At 32.2% G+C, this 22,709-nt stretch overlaps 2 protein-coding genes across 4 annotated transcripts; both read left to right on the top strand.

Moving 5' to 3' along the window:
- Positions 1–5,396: 5,396 nt before the first annotated feature.
- On the top strand, positions 5,397–10,921 carry LOC109810193 (MLO-like protein 1). The gene is made up of 13 exons (XM_020373600.3): positions 5,397–5,646; positions 5,719–5,951; positions 6,065–6,181; positions 6,266–6,326; positions 6,577–6,671; positions 7,090–7,164; positions 7,278–7,366; positions 7,505–7,554; positions 7,980–8,020; positions 9,532–9,741; positions 10,115–10,182; positions 10,323–10,383; positions 10,480–10,921. Exons 1-13 carry the CDS (start codon positions 5,460–5,462, stop codon positions 10,732–10,734), a joined length of 1,542 nt encoding a protein of 513 aa, XP_020229189.1. The 5' UTR covers positions 5,397–5,459; the 3' UTR covers positions 10,735–10,921.
- A 1,441-nt stretch (positions 10,922–12,362) lies between these two features.
- On the top strand, positions 12,363–22,155 carry LOC109810179 (UTP--glucose-1-phosphate uridylyltransferase 2). Of its 3 annotated transcripts, XR_002240726.3 has the most exons (21): positions 12,363–13,109; positions 13,197–13,285; positions 13,394–13,484; positions 13,898–13,958; positions 14,185–14,262; positions 14,340–14,390; positions 14,475–14,527; positions 15,704–15,770; positions 15,939–15,996; positions 16,125–16,171; positions 16,269–16,319; positions 16,541–16,573; positions 16,735–16,772; positions 16,857–16,932; positions 17,043–17,069; positions 18,406–18,489; positions 18,588–18,686; positions 18,768–18,872; positions 20,288–20,359; positions 21,603–21,774; positions 21,883–22,155. XR_002240726.3 is itself a non-coding variant. In XM_020373581.3 (20 exons), the coding sequence occupies exons 1-20, from the start codon at positions 12,481–12,483 to the stop codon at positions 21,627–21,629; spliced, it is 1,830 nt and encodes a 609-aa protein (XP_020229170.1). In that variant the 5' UTR covers positions 12,363–12,480; the 3' UTR covers positions 21,630–22,155. The 3 variants fall into 3 exon arrangements, 2 of the variants coding, with proteins under 2 accessions (XP_020229170.1, XP_020229169.1); XM_020373581.3 differs by having other exon boundaries at positions 16,741–16,772; positions 21,603–22,155; XM_020373580.3 differs by having other exon boundaries at positions 21,603–22,155.
- The last annotated feature ends 554 nt before the right edge of the window (positions 22,156–22,709 follow it).

The raw sequence follows: 22,709 nt of genomic DNA, 5'->3' as shown, positions 1-22,709 counted from the left end.
TTTCTCACTGAGAATAATAATTTAATTAATGGACATTTATTGTAAGTATATAATTTTTTATACTATCAATTAATTACAAATAAAATTTGATATAAATTTTAGAGTGGTTATTATTATATTCAATAAAATTTTCAATTTGTGAATGAATCATAATTTAAAAAGAAAATATATTATTATTGTAAAACTAGCTAATTAGAAAGGATTTGACTTTTTTTTTTTAAATGATGAGAGGTGTATTTTACATAATAAGATATGCTCATCGTTAATTATAAAATTAACAATTAAAATTATAGTTATTATACATGTTAGTTTGTAATAGGATAATTAATTATGGTAAAAAAAATATTACATATGCTGCTTTGGCACATAAGTCTAAAATGTGTTTGGTCGCTTTCACACGCGAACAAATCCGAAAAATGCAACAATTTGTTTTCCGTTTTAAAGTCATTTATTTTTGTGGTGAGAGGATGCAACTACAATTCTATACCTAATAATTCTGAACTCCTACACGTAACAACGACTTTTGGTTTGTCCTCAATCATGATTCATAGTATGTGCGCCGCTAAACAACATTATTCTTTTGGAATTAATGGATATTTGGTAGAAATTTATTTTTTAAAATAACCATTTTTTTAAAAATTATAGAAAAGTTTTGTTTAATAAACTCTATACTAAATGGAGCATTCCTGAAAATTGATAATGTCTATTCGGCAACTTCAAACATCGAAATACTCTCATAAATTTAGATACTTTTACTTAACACACTTTATAATACACATGTTTAGTCTCCTCAATTATAATCGGTTGTTGCGTCAAATTAGATAAGTAATTTTTCATTTTGTATAGAAGTAATTAAGGTAATTATAATCTAATCAATACGAAGGTCACCGATATATGATCTAATTAGTAATTTTATGTTGATGTCCATTAGAATATAGATTCATCACATTGGTATAAATATAATATAACGAAATAAAATTACTGTTTACAATATATTTACATTGATTATATCGAATAAGTTATTTAATTGATGTAATTATACCTATCTTTCACGATTAATTTTTCTATCAAGCATTTCAATGTTAATTAACATTACACGATAAAGTGACTAAATCTATCTATTTTTAATAAATATAAATTAAAATAAATATATTAAATGAGAGTATTATTTATAAACTATGTTAAAATATTTTATTAATTTTTAATGATAAAATAATAAATAAAGGGATTAAATTGTGTTTCATAAACTCTTCCCAATTTTTTTTAAGCATGAGAAAAAGACTTGAGTTGAGCATAAAATGGATAAAAATTCAAAGTTCATCAAATCATAATTAAATTCTTATATTTTGAAAAAATATGGTCTCATTAGCATTAATTAATTGTTTCATAATTATTCCATTTAATCATTGATAGAATGTGATGATATGAACGATGCCCATCAATCCATCATAGCTTGAAGTAGCGAATGACGTATACTATTTTTAGCGATGTTAATAATTTGATTGGATTGATTTTATATTTTATATTTAAAACAAGTGATGTGTCATGTGCACTGTGCTGTCCAGGAACAATACTCGTTCACATCTTATATCCATGGGAAAGGATTAGTGCTGCTCTACGTTTTACGCGCTATTTAAATGTGAATAAAATTGAACCACACGTGAATAAAGTGATTAATTAAGTAAAATATTAAATTATAAATTTAGTGTTTAATTTAATATTAAATGATGTAGTATTTAAATAATAGTGAGTAAATTAATTATATAATTAAGTGATTTAGAGCGTGTTTGATTTACTCAATTTCTGAATTCTAAAGTCATGTTCAACATAACTTTATTCTCTTGTAACATTGACGTTGAACGGAATTAAACGAGAATACAAACATGTTATTAGTGATATAAGTTAATATGACTATAAGTTCATAATCAAACTATTATATTTTTATAGTAATATTAAATTTTTTAGTTTAAGTGACAAATTTAAAAAATTAAATTGAATTATTAGTTGATTCGGTTAAAATAAGTAATGTCGTGATTCGATAGAGTCTAGTTACTTAAATTGTTCATTCTATATTGCAATAAATTTTTGTAATTGATACGTGTAATGATACATTAGATGTAATAAATGTATTATTATGTTATACATTTTTAAATTGATTAAGTTGTCATGTTGAGATTGTTGTTGTGTTGCGACTTGTTGTATTTTTATGTGATGGTGTGATTTATGAGTTGATTGTATTGTATTGTTACGATTTGTTAAATTTTTTTATTATATATTAAATTATTTTTATAAGTTTATTAAGTGTTTTCCTTATGATCGAAATTGCAATGATCATATTTTGCGTAAGAACATAATAAGATTAGTAAGATGATTTGTGTTATTAGAGATGTCTAGATTTTGTTGATGATTACTCCAATATAGTTAGATTTTGTATAAATGCTGACCAATATTTAAGTTTACTTTACACTTGATACTATATCTTGTATATAACATTTATTTATATGATATTAGTTATTAGTTGTATAATAAATCCTAAGTATAGTGTATATTATTTATTCTTTTATTGTGTAGTAGCTGAACTTTAATAAGTATAGTCATTAGCTAGATCATTACAACATTAATCACTTACTTAATGAATATTAATCGTTTATTTTTCCTCTTCTTTCATTTTTTTCTTCCTCTTTCTTACATATGAAACAAATTATAAATTAACTAATTTAATTTTTTATTTTTGAAATATAACGGTTAAAAAAATATTTTATAAAAAAAAGTAAATATTTTTAATAATTTAAAATTAATTTATACATAAAAAACAATTTTTTTTAAATAAGTTAGTACAAGAGAGTTTCTATAAACTAATTAGTTTATATTAAATAAGTTATAGTTTGTTAAATATTTTATGTATTTTTTTTATCTATAAGTACTCACAAAAAAATTTCCAAGTAAAGTTCATTATATATAATAATTTACTAATTTGTCTAACTCACCTCACACAATTCGTAGATTAATTAATTTCTTTTATTTTTTAATTAAATTTAAAGTTAAAAGTTAGAGTGCAAAAATAATTTATATTATCTTTTATATTAATCTTTAACTTTGATATACTTTATAAAACATATTTGTTAAAAAAAAGTTATTATCATTTACATTTTCACATTTTTTTATTGACACTTTTTTAATTTATATTTTTATTAATAATTTTTAATTATTTTCATGAAGATCTTTAGTTCTCAACGAATAAATGTAATCTTGATTAATATTTACAATTAATCAAACACATAAGATCATTTGAATAATTTAAATTTGTAGATATCCTTAGATACAAATATCTTATTACAGCCCCTGTTTCATTAATATGTAGTTAGATTTTTTTTTAATTTTTAATTTTTTTACTTGCAAATATCTATTAAGTTCCCCACATATATATAACTTAATAAAAATGTAATTATTTTTTTTCCAACTTAATTAAGACATGGCCACGAATGACCCAATACTGTCCCTAGTGTTTGAATGAGTGTTGGTCCGTTTTGAATATAGATTCATACTCTACACCGTACGGATGGGCCCCACTTTTTATCGATACTTCCCTTCCCCTTTTAGTTAAAAGAGTAAATCACGGAGTTCTTTCAGTTGCCCACGTGAAATGTAAAGTCATTTCTTTTTTATTCTAAATTACATTAATTTTTATGAAATAAATTTATTTATTTTTGATTCGTCACCGGAATATCCACCGGCGATAGCAGTTACTAATATTCTCGCTACGTTGGAGCTACTTCAAAAAGTGGGATAACTGACCCTAAAATTTAACACGACTGTATATATAAGGCATGATTCGAATCCTAATCTTGCTTATTTATTTTTGGATACAAGGAATATACATTTTTTTTTTTTTTGCTAACAATGAATAAATTTATTTGAATTGAGATCAGTGAAATTATTTTTTCTAAAAGTTTAGAACCTAATCCTTATTGATTGATACGAGTTGTTCTTATTTAATTAATGATTTGAATTTAAGTCCTTCAATGTAAGATATATGTGATTTTTATAATTTATTTTAAGTTTTAATTTATATTTATATTATTAGTGAAAAATAGTTTTGTTCACAGATTAAATACATTTCGATGATTTTATTATTTTATTTGATTCATTAATAGAATATATAAACAATTGTTATATATTAAATATTTATAAAAATAATGAATATTTAAACTAACTATTCATTCATTAATTAACAATGGACTTTTCTTCCACTACTTTTTTTTTTTTATTTTATGAGAGAAAAAAAAAAAAAAAGGTAATTGTCACTTGTGATGTGAGTGACGACAGACGAGTGAAGGAAACTCAGTTTCATGTCGTATTGCGTGAACGTTGACGGCTTAAAAGCAAATTTCATTTCAGCGATCACCGAGAAAAGTTGCTCTTAAATATTTTATTAAATTGTTCTTCAGAATGTCTTGATTTGGAACCCGAATACTCTAGTGGGAGAAAATTATGGTTGGGGCCTATCTACTTTTTCTAAAAAGTTATGCATAAATTATTTTAATACAGTATAACATTTAAAATTAAGTAATATTTAAAATGTTTGATTTTGATTAAAGATCGGATAACTTATTTAAGTGGGGTAACACACTTTTCGTTTACTTTAACGTCGAGAAAATGGAACTTTTCTCTTACGCAAAATCTATGTACTTGTTATAATTTCCATCAGTAAAAAAACTTACCTTCAATGAAAAATAAGAGCAGCTATAGATCATTGCCAAAAAAAAAAAAACTATAGATGTATATTTATTTTTATATTAATTATTTTTATATTAATTACAAAATGAGTGTGATTTATCTTTAGTTATAGATATAGTGATAGTGAACATTAACTATAACTATGAAAGTGTTGGGTAAATTGATAGAGTAGATGCATAGAGTAACATAATATATATTGATTTTAAATATGAAATATAAAATTTTAATATTAATTTAAAATGAGAATTGTATTTAAAAAAAAAAATAAATATATTTTTAATCCTTCAAATATAAAATAAATTCATTTTTAGTCTCTCAAATTTAAAATTAATATTTTTAATTTATATAATTTTTAAAAATATTATTTTAGTCATTTAGATTATTAATAACATATTTAAAAATAATAAATTATGATAGTTATGCAATATTAGTTAAATTTAATATGATATTTTCATTATAAGAACATTATTTTATAAATTTTTTAATAAAAATTAAATATAAAAATAAAAATAATTTTTTTAAAATTATAAGAATTAAAATAATAATTTTAAATTTGAAAATTAGGGGGACGGTGACAGAGGAAAGGAGGGTAAGACGTGTGTAAGTGTAAGTGAATGTGGAAACAATGGATGATTAGTCTGGCATAATAATAATTTAAGAGGAGAAAGACAAAACGACAGAGTGTAGTTTGAAGTTTGAATTGAGAGAGAGAGAGAGAGAGAATGAGTGGTGGAGGAGGAGAAGAGGGAGATACTCTGGAGTTCACTCCGACATGGGTAGTGGCCGCCGTTTGCACAGTGATTGTGGCCGTTTCCCTGGCCGCCGAGCGCTTCCTCCATTACGGAGGAAAGTTTCTGAAAGCCAAGGGCCAGAAGCCGCTCTTCGAAGCTCTCCAGAAGATCAAAGAAGGTATTGCTAATGCTTTCTTTTCCTTCCAATTGAATTGAACTTACGATCTGACATCTGACACTGCACTGCCAGAGCTGATGCTGTTGGGTTTCATTTCCCTACTTCTGACGGTTACACAAAACGGCATTACCAAAATCTGCGTTCCACCCGGTTTGACGCGCCACATGCTTCCGTGTGACCCCAACCAAGCTCCAAACCACGAATCTCATTTCCAGTATCATTCGTTTTTCCCTGGAACAGCCAGACGCCTTCTCGCCGAGGCCCACTCCGAGTCCGAGACTCAGACTGGTTACTGCGCTCGCAAGGTCCATCTCACACTCTCTACTCTTTCTTCGATCACATCGCATCTAACCCTATGCCCTGCCTTTCTAGTTTCTACTTTCTATTTCTATTTTTAATTTGTTTTTTCAATTCTCAGCACAAGGTACCTCTGTTATCTTTGGAAGCACTGCATCACCTCCACATCTTCATTTTTGTCTTGGCTATCGTGCATGTCACCTTTTCCCTACTCACCGTTGTCTTTGGAGGCGCCAGAGTCAGTACTGTCTCTACTTTTTTTATTTTCCCTTCTCAACTCAACTCTTCTCTCTTCATAACATCACTCTCATTCTATATATAGATACGTCAGTGGAAACACTGGGAAGATTCAATCGCAAAACAGAATTACGAGACAGCCCGAGGTATATATATTCATTTGCCCAATTATTTTCTGCTCTGTTTCTGTTCTCTATGTCTTCAATTGTTTTATTATTAATTCAACTTTATATGCTTTTCCAAAACCAATATACGTGTTGCTTTATGCATGTACAGGCTAATTTTACTCTAATTGTGTGATCTGAATCATCAAACCTTTGGAAACAATGTTCCTGATTATGCTTTGAATCTATTTCTTTCCTCGCTTCTAGTTTAATGCCTTGTGGTTTAATGCAGTTCTGAAACCGAAGGTGACTAATGTTCAACAGCATGATTTTATCAGGGGTCGTTTTGCTGGTTTCGGCAAAGACTCTGCCATCGTTGGTTGGTTGGTAAGTTAAATACTAGTTTCTCATGCTCTGAAACTTTGCATAACTACAATATATACTCTTGTCATGATAAAGCCCCTCTGGCCTCTGCATCTTTTCATTGGAAAATACTGGTGTCATCTTTGGATCCTTAACATTACAACCTTATCAATGGTTTTCTAGATGTATCTTTTTTAGATCTTGTTTCTAAATTTGATATATTATTTTCCTTTATGTTTGATTACCACTATGTAGTTATTTTCTTCATAATTTCTTAATTCAAATTAACAATAGCCTTCAAAAACTTGTTTATCCTTAGTGTAGTAGACTCTAGATCACACAACAAATTTGTAACTTGGAAAGTCAGAGCTAAGCGAATACCATTATCATGTTTTTGTTTGCTTTTTATTCACTTCTCTTAATTTCCTTTTGTTTCTTTCAGGTATCCTTTTCAAAACAATTTTATGGGTCTGTGACAAAATCAGATTATGTGACATTACGGCATGGTTTCATCATGGTAAAGCACTAGTGTGCCATATTTTTGTCAAATAATCTCTCAGTGAGCTATTGACCAATGATTTCCATGCTTGAATCATAAAATTTATCCTTTGGTGCTTTCATTTGTTGTAGACCCACTGCAAGTCGAACCCAAAGTTTAATTTTCACAAGTACATGATCCGTGCCCTCGAAGATGATTTCAAGCAAGTTGTTGGTATAAGGTAAATGGTTCTGTATCATCGCTTTTATGCATGTCACACATATACATCATTTAATTGCCTAGAAAAATTTATATCCGTTTGTGTCATTGTGTAAATTTATTGATTCTTTGTTATAACAAGTATATTTTCTGGTTGCAGTTGGTATCTGTGGCTCTTTGTGGTTATCTTCTTGTTGCTTAATATCAATGGTATGCTATTAAACATAACATTATGCTTTTTGTATGTCATCATTTTATTTGGCTCTGCCTAGGCTGACACTACTTTGCAGTGTCAAGACTGGCATCTAATTTTTTTTTTTTTTTTTTTTTTTTTTGTGTGTGTGTACCTTGTGATATTGTTTATGGATATGGTAGTCTTTTTTGACCATTTTGTTTAGTGTTTTTGTGACAAAGTTAATTTTATTAACACTTTCTGCTGTGAAAAAGGAAACGAGCTTAAGATTTATTTTTTATGATTTGGTGATGAATTTCAAGCATGACAGTTAGCAATAATGACCAATATACTTTTGCCTATGAATAATAGTAATTTATCTAGTTACTTGTGTTGCTTTTGCTAATTACCAAAGAAACATTACTTTAAACTCACTAATAAGATGTCTGCTTAATTCTTCCAGGTTGGCATACATATTTCTGGATTGCTTTTATTCCCGTCATCGTAAGTATCTTGATTAAGATTTTGCCCTTTTTTTTTGTGTGGACATTAGGTTTGCATTCTCTTGTCTTAATTTTATTCAAGGGATAGGAACAAATTAATAATGTTGCATGGAGTTTTCTTAATCAAATCAAGAAAGTATATATAGTTCAAAACTATTGAGATTCTGTTAAACTGATGTTGTTCCTTGGTTTTTGGCTGCATAACTACCAGGAGATTGGTTCAACAATATCCTTAAATTTCCTGTAAATATGATATCTATTACTTGGTAAAATTAAGCGAAAAAAGTTAGTGTGTCAAATTTTTTCCCATTAGTTTATGTTTACATCACTTGTTTGTAGCATTTGACTAGAGGAGCTATTAACTCGGTGGCTAGTTTTATTCTCCTGGAAATGTTGACATGGGTGTCAAATGTTCCATGTTTGTTTCAAGATTACGAAAAAGATTGCCACTTTAAACTTGTTTCCAATCATATTTTTTCAATCATTTCCCCCAAATCGTATTCAGAGGTAGTTTATTTCAATGGAAATTAATCAAGCTGAATCTCCAAAGATTTCTGATGCTTTTCTGCTCAAAGTTAGTTGTGAGTCTGTCTCAGTATTGACTTAGAAGAATGGAGGAAGGTGGAGAGATACTTGTAAAGGCACTTTAACACCTACATCTGTAGGTAGTAACAGTATAATGGAAGGGTGTTTGTATCTTGTTTATGTGAGAATGAGTTGGATTTTTTCAAATACACCCCCTCACATCCGGTGTCCCCGTCACATCCGGTGTCTAGTATTATTGGACTTGATACGTAAATACATGACCCTTTTTAATAATTTAGGATAGGCGAGATACATGGTTGGTGACCCTTTTTAATGATTTAGGCTAGGTGGGACTTGAGTTTTTTTTTAATACACCCTCTCATGCCCAACATTATTGGACTTGGTGCATGTATCAATAGTGTGTGGCTCATTTAGAGTGAATCTAGATAGATCTGATACCATCTTAGAATAGTGGCTTTGAGCCTAACCTAACCCTAAAAAATCAAATTTGTAAGGTGAGGATTGTTCTCCACTTATGTATTCTTTAGTTGTCTTATTTTGATGTGAGACTTGGGTTTTTCCCAATAATATTCTAGAACCCCTTGTGACTTGTGAGTGAAATGTTAGGTGTTGTTGGGGATCCTCTAGTTTGAGTGTCTAGTTTGAGTGCACGGGGCATTGCCCAAAGCAGGCATTTGATGGATTGGTTACCGGTTATTTTTGGAATTTCTTTTCTTTTGGCATTTTTTTCAATCATCATCATTATTATTAGAAGTCATATTTATGCTAGTGTTGTCCTTTCAATCGGTGCTCACGTTGAATCTGCATTACTGTATGAATAGGCATGCATGTTTAATTTCTTCATGCAAATTGATGTACTGGTAGGCTTTTGCTGTATGGATTGGAATATCCTTTATTCTTCCTTGTCCCCGCACCTTTTATCTCCCTTATCATTAATTTCATAGTTTCTGGTTTGCATTCTTTCAGCTTTTACTAGCTGTGGGCACTAAGCTGGAGCATGTAATAACCCAACTAGCTCATGAAGTAGCTGAAAAGCATGCAGCCATAGAAGGTGACTTAGTTGTGCAGCCATCAGATGAACACTTTTGGTTTCATCGGCCCCGAGTCGTCCTCTTCTTGATTCACTTTATCCTTTTTCAAAATGCTTTTGAAATAGCATTTTTTTTCTGGATATGGGTAAGCAAATTCTTTTGAAGCATAATTTGGGATTTTCTCTGCCAACCTTTTTCTCTTATTATTCTTCTTTTAGTTTATTTTCCAGACTGTATGTCGGCAGTATCATTAGGGTTACTGTCTTCGAGATATTATCGACTTTGACACTTGTTGAGCCATCACAATTTTATCTTTGAAAAGGATTTTCAGAGGTTTAAGAAGGAAAACTGTTTATAAACTATTTTTAACCTCAATTGTTAAGCGATATGAAACTTGCGGGAATAAGTTTTATTTCCCTTTTTGGTTTAGGGAGGCATGGTGTGGGACTGTGGGGTTAGGGGGTAATTTTATGTAGTTATATCGGATATAATTGTCAGATTGTGTTCTCACTTCTCAGGTTACATATGGATTTGACTCCTGTATAATGGGACAAGTTCGTTACATTGTTCCAAGGCTCGTTATTGGGTAACTGTTAAAAAATTTCTTTTCTTGAGCACTCTTTCTTTCTTCGCGTTTTTTTTACTATTAAGCTCAATCTTTTTTCTTTTTCTCTTTTATTATTATTATTATTATTTTTTTATAACTTTTGTGTATTGGGTTTCTAGGGTATTTATTCAGGTACTATGTAGCTACAGCACCTTGCCACTCTATGCAATTGTTACGCAGGTACGCTTGCATAGCTATTCAAACTAAATGCAGATTAATTTTATGAATTAAAACTGTGTCCTCTTTGCATTGACTTACATTATTTTCACTCTGTAGATGGGAACTCACTACAAGAGGGCAATATTCAATGAGCATTTGCAACAAAACATTGTTGGTTGGGCACAAAAGGCAAAGAGGAGGAAAGGACTAAAAGCTGAGACTGAGAGCCATTCTGGCCAAGGAAGTGCTCATGAGAGTTCTGGTGCTGGTGCTGGTGCTGGTTCTGCTACAGGAATCCAGCTTGGGTCAATTTTCAAGAAGGCATCTGCGCCAGGAGACAGTACCTCTGTCCCCAAAGCCGATGGTAACTGAGTGTGGCCATCTAAGCGAAGATTTACAGTCTTATTTTGTAAAGTTGCACACAAATTGCAATTTTCTTTATATTATTTTATTTGCTAACATAGTGTAGCATTGTGGGACATGTCTTTGACTTGGTGTACCTGTAGTTCTTTGAGTAGATGTTGGTAAATAGTAATGCTATTGTAATTGTCATTTCTAAGACCCGTCATCGCCCCCTTACCACACTCGTCCTCCCTCAGGTTTTTGCCTGTTACTTCCCCAGAAAGGTTGACTGTTGACACGGTCCTTCTCCGGTTCTCCCTAACTTAGCTCCTGTTTAAAAGCTGTGTTGGTTTTATGAAGCAACGTAAAGATAAGCCACTTTAATTTTTGTTGATAAAGTTTAAGACAAACTCGGTAGATGGGAATCTTCCTTTCTTGTCAGAAACATCACTTCTGATAACCCCCTTGGTTACATGGAACGCACGGCACTTTCCTGAACAATTTGCATCATTCTTTACTGAAACTGATAGGACGGTGGAATAAACAAGTAATAATAATCCAAAGAGAAAAAGAGGATTGGGTCTCAAATAAATGAGGGATTATTGTAAGGACACAAACTCAACAGAAAACACTTTTTTTTTCTTTTTAAATTATATTATTAGTGCATAATATGGGTAAATTATTTATCAATTTTTCTAATAACTAATTTTTGTCGGTCGCTATTTTTATAAAGAAATTAGAGAAAGCTCGCATTTAAATAATTGTTACCTAGTGAAAATTTTAATTTAGCATAGTCATGTAAAATGTAGATATTTAAATGTTTTAGATTGGTTTTTTTTAATAATTTGAAATAATAATCTTTAAGTAGTTTTGGATAAATAAAAAAAAATATTTCTGAATAGTCTAGTGATTGAAAAATATATGCGGAAATAATATTTTGACTTAAAAAATTTGATTAGAAATATTAGCCTATATTTTAAATGAAAACATATTAATAAGAGCCTAATTAGGTTCCCTATCTAACAACATAGTTATTTATAAATAAAAGTGTATATTCTAAATATCCTGATAATTAGAAAGAAAAAAAAAGAAGAGAATTTTATCATTCTTAAACATTACTTAAGTAGCTTTGAATAAATAAAAAAGAAATATTTCTAAATAAAAAACATAAATAATGACAATGAATGGAAAAAAAATTGCGAAATTAAATTTGAACATACATGATTAACCACTAAGATTTTCTAATAGTTAATGATCTAATACATTCATAATTGATTATGTATGTGCACCACTAAAATTTTAAAGTGATTCCTAAATGTGAATAGAAAATTGATTGTTTTCTTTTGATATTGCAATATTGAATTTGATCACCATCAATTGAAATATATTATGATTTTGTAAATTAAAATATTGTAATTTTGAATTATTTAGTTTTCGAATTTTCGAACGCATATTATATTAAATTATTAATATTTGATCGATTGATTTTGTTTGATATTAACATCTAATTTTAAATTTCCAATGTTATTATGATTGAAGTGAATATCTAATAGCGGTTGAAATGTTATAATTAAAATAAAAATATAATTTTAAATTTGTGGCTATCTACGTTTATAGTACAAGAAAGAAGAACAACGCACAATTGTTTTATAGAGAGTAGTAAGAATCCGTGCGTATATGTCTAAGAGTAATAGTGAAAATTTGTATATATTTATTTAGTGGGAAAAGGCGAGAGAGGAAAGAAAAACCCTAGTGAGGGAGTGAGAGGATCAAGCGATGACGATCCATTCGATCGTAATACAGAAGCTTCTGAGCACGAACGCTCAGGTGGGTAGGAGAGTGGCAGCCCACCACTTGAAGGAGTACACGTACGGATTCCGCAACAAAATGGCGATAATCGATTCCGACAAGACCCTCATTTGCATGCGCAGTGCCTGCAACTTCATGGCCTCCCTCGCCCGCCACAACGGCCGCTTCATGTTCATCAACACCAACCCTCTCTTCGACGACATCTTCCACCTCATGACCACCACCGTCGGCTCCTTCAGCCCCTCCACCAGCGCCCTCTGGCGCACCGGCGGCTTCCTCACCAACAGCTACAGCCCCAAGAAGTTCCGCTCCCGCCACAAGAAGCTCGTCTTCGGCCCCACCCAGCCTCCCGATTGCATCGTCATCGTCGACACCCAGCGCAAGTCTTCCGTCATCAACGAGGCTTTCAAGCTTCAAATTCCCGTTGTCGCCTTGGTCGACACCGCCATGCCTCTCCATGTTTATAACCGCATTGCTTATCCCGTTCCCGCCAATGATTCCGTTCAATTTGTTTACTTGTTCTGTAATTTGATCACCAAGACACTGCTTCGCGAGAGGAGCAAGGCTGCTGCTGCTAATCCTTCCATTGATGCTCGGTATCGCGCTTTACCTCATTCTCTATTCTTTTTCTTTTCCTCTCTCTGTTCAATTTAATTAATTACATCTCAGTTGATTAATTAAAGAGACGAAGCTCCGCTCAAGGCCAAGACCGATTCTGCTAATGTGTCCATAACCGTATTACCCTATGCTAGTTTGGCTCCCTTACCTGAAGGTAAACACTTGTTGGAAAACTTATTTGCTTTTTTTTCCCCACCCTTGTCATATTTTCTTTTAGAAAGTTGAGCTGAGTTAGGCTGAGCAATTTTCACATCCTAAGCAGATGTAGAAGAAACTAAGAATCTTTTGGACAAACTAGTTGTTTTGAAGTTAAATGCCGCCCAAGGAACAAATATAGGTTTTGAGGGTCCCAAGTAAGTATTCATCAAACTCTTCTGGTTTAAATTGGATATTTAATGTATACTTTACATAAAATGCGGGTTTCGTTTGAGCAACATGTTTTTATACTTCATTTCATGGTTGACGACACATTGTTTTGGAGGCTTTAAACTTTTCATATTTACTTACCCTCCTGTGTACGCTGCTGATGTTTTCTACCCTTCTCTATTCTCTTCTAGAAGTGATGAAAATATTAGAAAGATTAAATGAAACAATTTAGCACGTTGTACTTTATTTTGCGTTTACTTGTGCATAAGTGCATGTGTTTCTATTTATATGCATCGAGTGTTTAAAGTCCTTTTCTTTTTTGCACTCATGTTCCCCATCCATGGGATATTCAAAACTTCACACCTGATGAATTCCGCCAATAATTTCTGCTCTCATGCAGATCTGCAATTGATATTAGTGATGGACTGACATTTATGGACTTGATCATTAACCAGATTGAGGTGAGACATTTATATTTAATATACGAGTTATGATAATCACACTTTCTTATGACTGTACTCCTCTGCAAATCATTGGTTTATTCGTTGGTCTTTTTTTTTTTTTTTTTCTTGAATGATCCAGATTCTGAACACACCTCAAACTGTATCTGCAACTCTTATGTTCCCTTAATACATGGTTTCGACTGGTTGTTTTTGGTTCTTACTATTCTGTTGTTGCAATTTGTAGTCCCTCAACTCCAAGTATGGATGCAGGGTTCCGCTGCTTCTTTTCAACAAAGATAACGTTCATGATAGTTCTCTAAAGGTGAAATGCCATTTCAATTTCCATATGCAATTGATGACCTCAGCTACTATTGAAATCTTCAGCTTCATCTTCCATAGGTTTTGGAAAAGTATTCAAAATCAAGCATTGAAGTGCACACTTTTAAACAGGTTTGCATTTGTTTCATACTTTGGATATATAGATATTGATTTGTGATTTCTCACTATCAATACATCATAATCTATGTTATGTAGGGTGAAGGTCCAGAATTGAAATTATCGGGTGGACAAAACAGCAAGGGAGAAGTGTATGTCATCTTTCAAATATATGTCTATTAAATTGAATTCTAGACTAGATATTTATGTGCAAGTTTGTAAAGATATATCGTTTCAGTACTGATTGATTGATATTGTTATAATGTTATAAATACTGTGATTACTGATTAGTGTTACCCTGATATAGTCTATATGTTAATAGCAGCAATTTAGATGTGGAACCAAAGCTTAGGGACATTGGATTAGCTATTTTCTGTTTGCTTGACCCTTCTCTGAATTATTGTGAGGCAGGCAAGGTTGACTGTGCAAATTTGGTGTAGTTGATCTATGAATCCTGATAACCTATGATTAGGTCTAGTCACATCATGTTTTAACTAACATGTAAATTTGGTTTGACATGAAAAACATAAAAAAGGTGACCTGGTGCACAAAGCTCTCACCTAGTGGGGTTTAGGGAGGGTAGATATACATAGCCTTTCCACTGCATGCTGTGAGGTTGTTTCTAGTACTTTTGAACCTGTGACCTCTATGTCACTGTTAGGATCCAATTGCAAGGTATGGGACTTGAGTCCCACATTGGAAGTATGAAATTTTGATGGTGGTTTATAAGGTCTTGGGCTCTCCAACTACAATGCCTAGCTTTAATGGTGTGATTCTCTCTAGGTTCTTATCAGTCACAAAGGCAGCAACCTTACTATGGCTTGCCCTAGAGATGCAAAAATTAGTGCATGTAAAAATGTCTTTTCCAAGTTTTCTTTATTATTCCATGATATATTTGCATTTATCACTTCAAAATTTTTAATTCCTCGGCATGGATTTCCTTCCATACCACATTGTAGGTGATAGATAGCTATTGTTTATTGGATTGCAATTTGCAAATAAGACAGTGGACTTTATAAAGATATGAGAATTGTTGAGAAAGTCTAAGTATCATATTACTTTGCAATACCTAGGGTTAATATTTTAATTTTTGAAAGAAATTAACTGTAAATATTTAATAGCTGTAAATTTAGATATGTCAAATAATTTGTCAGCAACTCAGCTACAAAGTTGGCTATGTTAACTGATCAAAATATAATTATCAGTAAATAAAACAATTGACAGAATATATATTTCAATTTATAGAATTGTGTCGGCTATGACTTGCTAATTGGCTTTCTTGATAAATACTTTATCATTTTAAACTAACCTGCTAACTCTGTGTGAAGGCATCCATTTGATGATGTGTTCCGTTCACTAATGGCTGGTGGAACCCTTGATTCATTATTGGCCCAGGTATGAACATTTTATGCAGTTGAGTGCTGGGTGTATCAAAGCCTTTGTCCTGTTCCTTTAAAATCTATAGCAAGAGCTATAGGATACTTAAATTTGAATTATTCAACTGTGTGAGATGTGCACATTTGTTTGTGCAGTTTTTACTAAGTTATTCATTTTATTTTCCAGGGTAAGGAGTATATCCTAGTGTTGAAGTCGGACAATGTGGCAACAATCATAGATCCAAGTATCCTTCTTATAGTTTTAATTAATCATTCATGACAATATTATTTTGAAATCATTACTTCATACTTCCTAACCCCGCTTTGACATTCACATGTTTTGATTTTTGTCAACCTTGACTGCATCTTGTAGACATACTAAATCATTTGATGATAAATGATATTGAATATTGCATGGAGGTACGCAGAAAATTTTTATCTACCAAATAAAATGCTGCCACTTCTCTTTTTAAGGTATATACGAGTTCTCTGTTTCATTTTCTTCCTTTTTTCCCAGGTGACCCCAAGCCGATCATTTAATTTAATCTTAACCACAATGAAGTTTAAGGTATATTTTCTCTCCCTTCATTGTTACTTGCCCCCTTTAGTCTCTTCAATATTTTGTGCTAGTCTTGGAATTGCCTGATGCTTAATGAACTGGTCTTCAATATGTGTGTAAGCTTAACCTATTATATATGAGCATATATTGCAAAAGTTTTAATCCAGAAAATTTAAGACATACACTGGGAAACAACTTTGGCTTAACACTATGTTTGATAATCTATGCAGCTTCGGGAGATTGCTCGAAACCAAGATAAACATGTAAGTATATATATATTATGACAACATATATTATTTTGTTTCATCTTATGCAATAGTTATAAAAGTTTTATTGTGAATTACTGACAAGACTCGTGAGAATATTATAACAATACTGTTTTCTTTTCTATTGTCATTTATTTTTCCTGATTGTTGTGTTGAAGTTGCAGGACAATTTCAAACTTATCGATACAACAAACATGTGAGTGAAATGCTGTTTTTCTATTTTAATTTCTTATTGAAATTTATCATATGTGCTGAATTCCATGTGTTTTACTTTGCATAGGTGGGCGAGTTTAAGAGCTATCAAGAGATATGCCGACACTGATGAATCAAAGCACAAGAGGCACTCAGATTTGAAGGTATCACTCCCTTGCTGTCATTAGTTCATTACTCTACTGATAGCTTATGTAAGAATGAATTGAATGGGTCAATGCCCCATGAAAATGACTATTTTCAAACTCTTCTACAGGACACAGCAGCTGGACCAGCTATAGAGGTATATGCCTACTTGTTTATGCTTCTCTAGTGCACTTGTGCTTGTGCTTCTATTTTGATATTGTTGCTTAGGTATAAAATAGGATCATGTATTTGAAGATAAATTTATAGAAACTGATCCAATGAACTGAGACAAACCCAAATTGCCTAAAAGGTGCCAGAGAGTTCATTCCAAAGGAAACCCAACTGAGCAATGAAAAATAAATGAGGCACAATTTCAGATGCAAATATGCATGTTATGAGAGAGCTATGCGAGGCCAACTAACCTGCAGCTAGCCACTAGTATTAATCCCGTTAAGTACATCTGTTCAAACAAAAACTGACCTTGGAAGCAGTTTTAGACTTGAACTGGCTTACTGAAGGCAAATCTTTCCCTTATGGGAGAATGTACGAGAAACTGAAAATAAGATTAATAAGAAAAATCTAGAAAGGCTCCAGATTTTCATATCAAGATTGGAGAAAAGGGAGCAGAATCTAGAAAGGCCAAAAGGGACTGAAATTCAATAGTTCCTCTGTCATTTAAGTTTCAGCGGAAGTGGAATTTCCAGGAAGCGAAAGCTAAAAAGTTTTGATGGGATAATTATCACCAATATACAGCTGAAAAGGACCAGGGAAAGCTTAAAAAAAGGAGATATCTCTCACTCATGTATCCTTCCAAAACTCATTTTTGGCCATCTGTCAATTTTAAAGAGGCCAGATTTATAATAAACAATATCCAGATTTATATGAATCACGTTCACAGTTACATTGACATCCCAACCATTCAGATGAAGACTACATAATTCAAATTTCTCTGTCATAAAACATTTCCTTGATGTTAGAACTAGCTATAAATTGAACAAATGTGAGGACAATTTATGCAAATGGGGAATATTATAGATTCTGATTGAAAATTAGAGGTCCCTGCTAGGCTGCTCCTTTGAATTTCACCTTTCCTGTATTTGAGGTATAGGAAGGTGGGCCAGGCTGCTAAAAAATGAACTACACAGATTTACTGATTTGAGTTACTCGCGACAGCTTTTGGACCCTGGTCCATAATATCAATTTTGGAGTGCATGTTCTTATCATATGTGAAGTTGCATTCATGCTAAGACTAATGTTATTTGTATTATTAAAACTTTTATCACTACAAGTGTTAGAAATACTAATAATTTCTTATGTTTACGGTATTTGCAAGCTTAATTAGAATAAATAATGTAATATTAAGGTGCATGACAATTGCCTCATAATCCTCATGATAAGAGAGAATAAACTATTGACTAGTATAACACAAGGTTGTTTATGTTAGATATGAAATTACTAATTGTTGTTTGTTTTTAATGTTTTATCCATGCCAGTTCTTTAATAATGTGATTGGTGTCTCCGTGCCTGAATCTCGCTTTCTTCCCCTTGATGCAACATCAGATCTATTGCTTCTTCAGGTGACAATGATTTCATTGTATATGTGAATTATGTTACTGAAAAGCATACTTTGGTGTACGTAACTGACTCTCCCTCTCACCAATAATGATTCTTGCAGTCAGATCTATACACTTGTAGAGAAGGTGTTTTAACTCGTAATACAGCTAGAACTAACCCTTTAAATCCTGTGATAGACCTGGGACCTGAATTTGAAAAGGTGAAAAATTAGTGTTTTCTTGTCTTATTCTTGCATAGCTATTACCTTTTCTTATAAATTGTGTACGTGTGTCATTCTCAGGTTGGTGACTTTCAAAGCCGTTTCAGATCCATTCCAAGCATCGTTGAGCTGGATAGTTTGATGGTGAGAGGTGATGTGTGGTTTGGAGCCAGTATTACTTTAAAGGTATAATGGATGTTCCTTTTCCTGTTGATCATGTAGCATGTCCAATAGTTGCTCTTTATTCACTTTAATTATAGACTACATTTATATTTGAAATTTCAAAAGTATTTTGTTTTTCCTTTTCTGAATACCAGTGAAACTTTCTCCTGCCACATTGATTTTTTACTTTTGTTCTTCTTTCCATTCAATTGAGATGTGTGCTGTGTCAGAGGAACTTGTCATAAACTGTAGGAGCATTTTATGTCTATAGATTTTGATCTTGCGTTGCCCAATCTATAGCAAATTTTAAATACTGCTAAAGGTTAAAAAAAGGCTTTATAATCGTTTGAGCATGGGGTGCTGGATATGTCAAGAGGCTGAAAAGTCAAAACTGTAGCCCAATCTTAAAAGCTCATTTGAATGCCTGAGCAGGTCCAAAGCATGGTCCTACTCCTACCATTGGGTAAAATGCGGCTGAGAGATCTGGACAGAAATAATACTTGCACTTGCATAACCCACATATAGTGGTGTAAAGATTTGAAGAATTAAGCCCTTCTCTCCTCCTAAGAGTTGAGGAAGCCACATAATAACTTCCCCCCTCCCAAATAAAACACGCCTACACACATAAATTTCTGAAAGATTTAGTGCAGAGGGGTGGGAGAGTTCAGAGTTGGGGGCTGATTATATTTGAATATGTTAAAGCAGAAAAAAATCGTAAGATAATTCTGATCTCATGGTCAAGGACCATCTTTATCTTAAAAAAGCTGAAGCTATTAGGATTTAGGAATATGCTAATATTGGTTTTATATCTGTATCACATCCCCTCATGCAAGAGTCCAGTTGGCTCGAATACCCAAGTATGGACAGTGTACAGGCTCACTCATACTGACATTCAACTCTATTTTAGAAGAATGGAGGGCAATGAAGTTGAAACTCGTGACTACCATTACATTATAGAGGCTATGATGCCATGTTAAGTAAGAACCATAAGCTATTAGGTGAAGGCCAACATTAGTTTGTCTGTAACACTCAAATTATCCTAAATTAACGAAGGGAGGGAAATCTCTGGATAATCCAGACAAGAGATAAATCACTTTTTATTTTTAATTTTAAAGTAATAAAATCTCTAGATATCTATAGGCAGTTCCTTGCAAGTCTTCTTTATAAAAATAATTGTAGGATTCTTTTTTTCTCTTTCACAAATTTTCTTCCTTGGTTTCTGCTTATTAGAAACTTGGGGTAATTTTTTTGCTTTTTATATGGAATAGAAGATTGAAATTAGGTCAATTGGGAGTACAATACAAATCCCATTTTAATGTATTGTAAGCATTCAAATTCAACAACTTCCTGTTAATATTGTTTATTGTCTGAACTACTCTACGAGAGACTGATGCTATGATTATCTTGCTTTTACCTGATCTTTAACCCTCTGTTTTCAGGGGAAAGTGATCATTGCTGCAAAACCTGGCTTGAAATTGGAAATTCCGGATGGGGTGACAATTGAGAACAAGGTATAATACTAATTTCAGTGAGCTTTTGAGTCTCTTTATTAAAAAACTTAATCTTTTCATGGGTTTTATTTTCCATGTTCTGTTGGTGGTGTTTGAGGGATTGTGGTTTGTAGGTTAGGTGTGTGGTAAGAGTTTTGTTTCTTTGGACCGATTATCTTTTGGTTTTTGTTTGCTGGTCCAAACATGGGGATTTATGTCATTGTTGGTTGGGAGGCCTTTCAGTTGGATAGCCTGACCGTGACTCTGCAAGAGTGCAAGCTTAAGAGCAGGATGGAGGAAGATTATCATATTTAAATATATCTATTATCCTTTCTTCTTTTTGTCCATGAGGGTGATGGTGGTGGAGTAGGGGTTCGGATGGGCCCACTTGCTCAACTTGCCATTTCCATTTCTGGACTTTTGTTGGCAACTGAAGAATCACAGGAAGCTTTAGATTGAGAATAACGTAATTCATAGTGACAATTTATCTCGTAGAATTCAAATTATCCCACAATTAGGAAACAGAATCTTGATATTTCTGCCTCAGATAATTCTTTCCTCTCCTTCAAGAATCTGTTATTCAACAGCCCTTTTTCTGGAGCTAGAGTTTCAGAATTCTGACCTGAGTTATTCTAGAGCACAAACTGCCTTAGAATTTGAATCTTGAAGAATTAGCTTTCTTTGAATCAGCAACTAAATCACCCTCAACATTCAATTTAAAATTTCCAGTCAGTCTCAACCCCCATTCTCACATTTTATTCCCAACCTTCCGGTATACTCGTTAGACCTGTTTTGGTGGGGTTTTATTTTTTTATGCATTCAGAAAACTAAACTTCATCTACATTACAGGAACATGAGCAGTATTGATTCAGTGTTTTAGTTAACAAAAAGTTAACCGAGTTTTTAACAATATGATGATGCTTCTGAGGGTGAAGAAGGCAGGTTTCAATAACATTAATGCCTTTCATCATCCTGACCCAAAGAGCATGATAATTATGAATGATTCTCCAACTTTCTATAACTATTAGTATCATTTGAATGATTATGATATTTTTCTGATTGTTAAAAGTGAGTAAACAGAGACATAAGATGCTGAAACTGGGTGTTTAAACGACACCGTGGAGCTATGTTTATATAGGCTTATTTCATTTAACACACATGAATAAGTGATAAGATACTATGTGCTTATAAACTATATATACGATAATTACTAATTACGTTATGATTTTCTCAACACTGATGATCATATTTTGTTGCTTTACAGGAGATCAACGACCCTGCAGATATCTGAGGATGAATGGTTTGTAGAATTTGCTGGGATTTGGTTCTAGTGAATACATGACTGGTGAACTTTGATTTACAGTGCTATACAATTTAGTTTGTCGCATTTGCAGCAAGCCATCTTTTAGCCTTTCTATTTGCTGGGAACTAAAAAGGTTGCAGAAGCACATGGTTCCTAACACATTTTTTCTTTGAAGTGGCATGATAGTGGTTAAATAATTCTCAACTCAATACTCATCTATTCATTCATTTTGTAACTTTAGGGCAAGGCTTGATATGTCACAGCTCAGAACCCGAGGCAAGGAATAGGAATAGTTTCAGTCTTGCTTTGCCGGTCTTTTGCCTTGATACTATTAGAACCACACCAATTGTTTACTGCTCCAATAGTCCAATGAGACGGAGCATAAGGAGCAGAGATTTTTGTCCTCCTAGTTAACTGAAGGCATGTGTCAGACTTGTATTGGCTACCCCAAGAGTTTACTGCTTTGTTCTTTTTCTTCTGTCTCTTAAAAAAAATTCAAATTAGAATTGACCAAGATTTTTCTAATTTGAAATCTTTCTTGTCATTGACTTATATCGGCTACCCCAAAATTTGGCAAACAACTAATTTGTCTCGCTGTGACCAATAAAGAATTAACTAATTTAAAATTTTAATTTTCTAAAAGGTTTTTAATTTAATGGTGTATTAAGGTTCTGAAAGTTAAGTTAGAACTTAAAGTGAAATTGAAATTAATTTAAGCAATAGTATTTAAAAGAATAAAAATTGTAAAAAAAATAAAAATAGATTTTTTTTTTGTTCGACCCTGGAGTATTTACTGCCAATAGCGGTGACTAATCTTTTTGTTACGTTGGAGGTACTTCAAAGGGTGGGATAGCTGGTCTCTAAAAGAATAAAAATTGTAAAAAAAATAAAAATAGATATTTAATGTCGAAGTCATATATGACTGAAAAATAAATTTCAAAATCACGATCATTCAACAGTGAAGTTTTAATAATATAACGGTGGGTACACTTACCAGTTTGGTTAAAATTGTATTGATTTGATTTTAATAAAATAATCATAATATTCACACAAAAAAAATAAAGATTA

The sequence above is a fragment of the Cajanus cajan genome, chromosome 4, assembly GCF_000230855.2.
Source record: "Cajanus cajan strain Asha chromosome 4, NIPB_CcT2T_4, whole genome shotgun sequence".
Classification (NCBI taxonomy): Eukaryota; Viridiplantae; Streptophyta; class Magnoliopsida; order Fabales; family Fabaceae; genus Cajanus; species Cajanus cajan.
Note: the sequence above shows the minus strand (reverse complement) of the source record. Positions and strands in the feature narration are given on the sequence as shown.

Excerpts from the sequence above, each read along its gene's own strand:
- LOC109810193 (XM_020373600.3), top strand. The coding sequence starts at position 5,460 with ATGAGTGGTGGAGGAGGAGAAGAGGGAGATACTCTGGAGTTCACTCCG. Across the intron at positions 10,183-10,322 it reads GTTCCAAGGCTCGTTATTGG|GGTATTTATTCAGGTACTAT; the intron begins GTAACTGTTAAA and ends TTGGGTTTCTAG. Across the intron at positions 10,384-10,479 it reads TCTATGCAATTGTTACGCAG|ATGGGAACTCACTACAAGAG; the intron begins GTACGCTTGCAT and ends TTCACTCTGTAG.
- LOC109810179 (XM_020373580.3), top strand. The coding sequence starts at position 12,481 with ATGACGATCCATTCGATCGTAATACAGAAGCTTCTGAGCACGAACGCT. Across the intron at positions 16,773-16,856 it reads CTTATCGATACAACAAACAT|GTGGGCGAGTTTAAGAGCTA; the intron begins GTGAGTGAAATG and ends TACTTTGCATAG. Across the intron at positions 17,070-18,405 it reads CAGCTGGACCAGCTATAGAG|TTCTTTAATAATGTGATTGG; the intron begins GTATATGCCTAC and ends TATCCATGCCAG.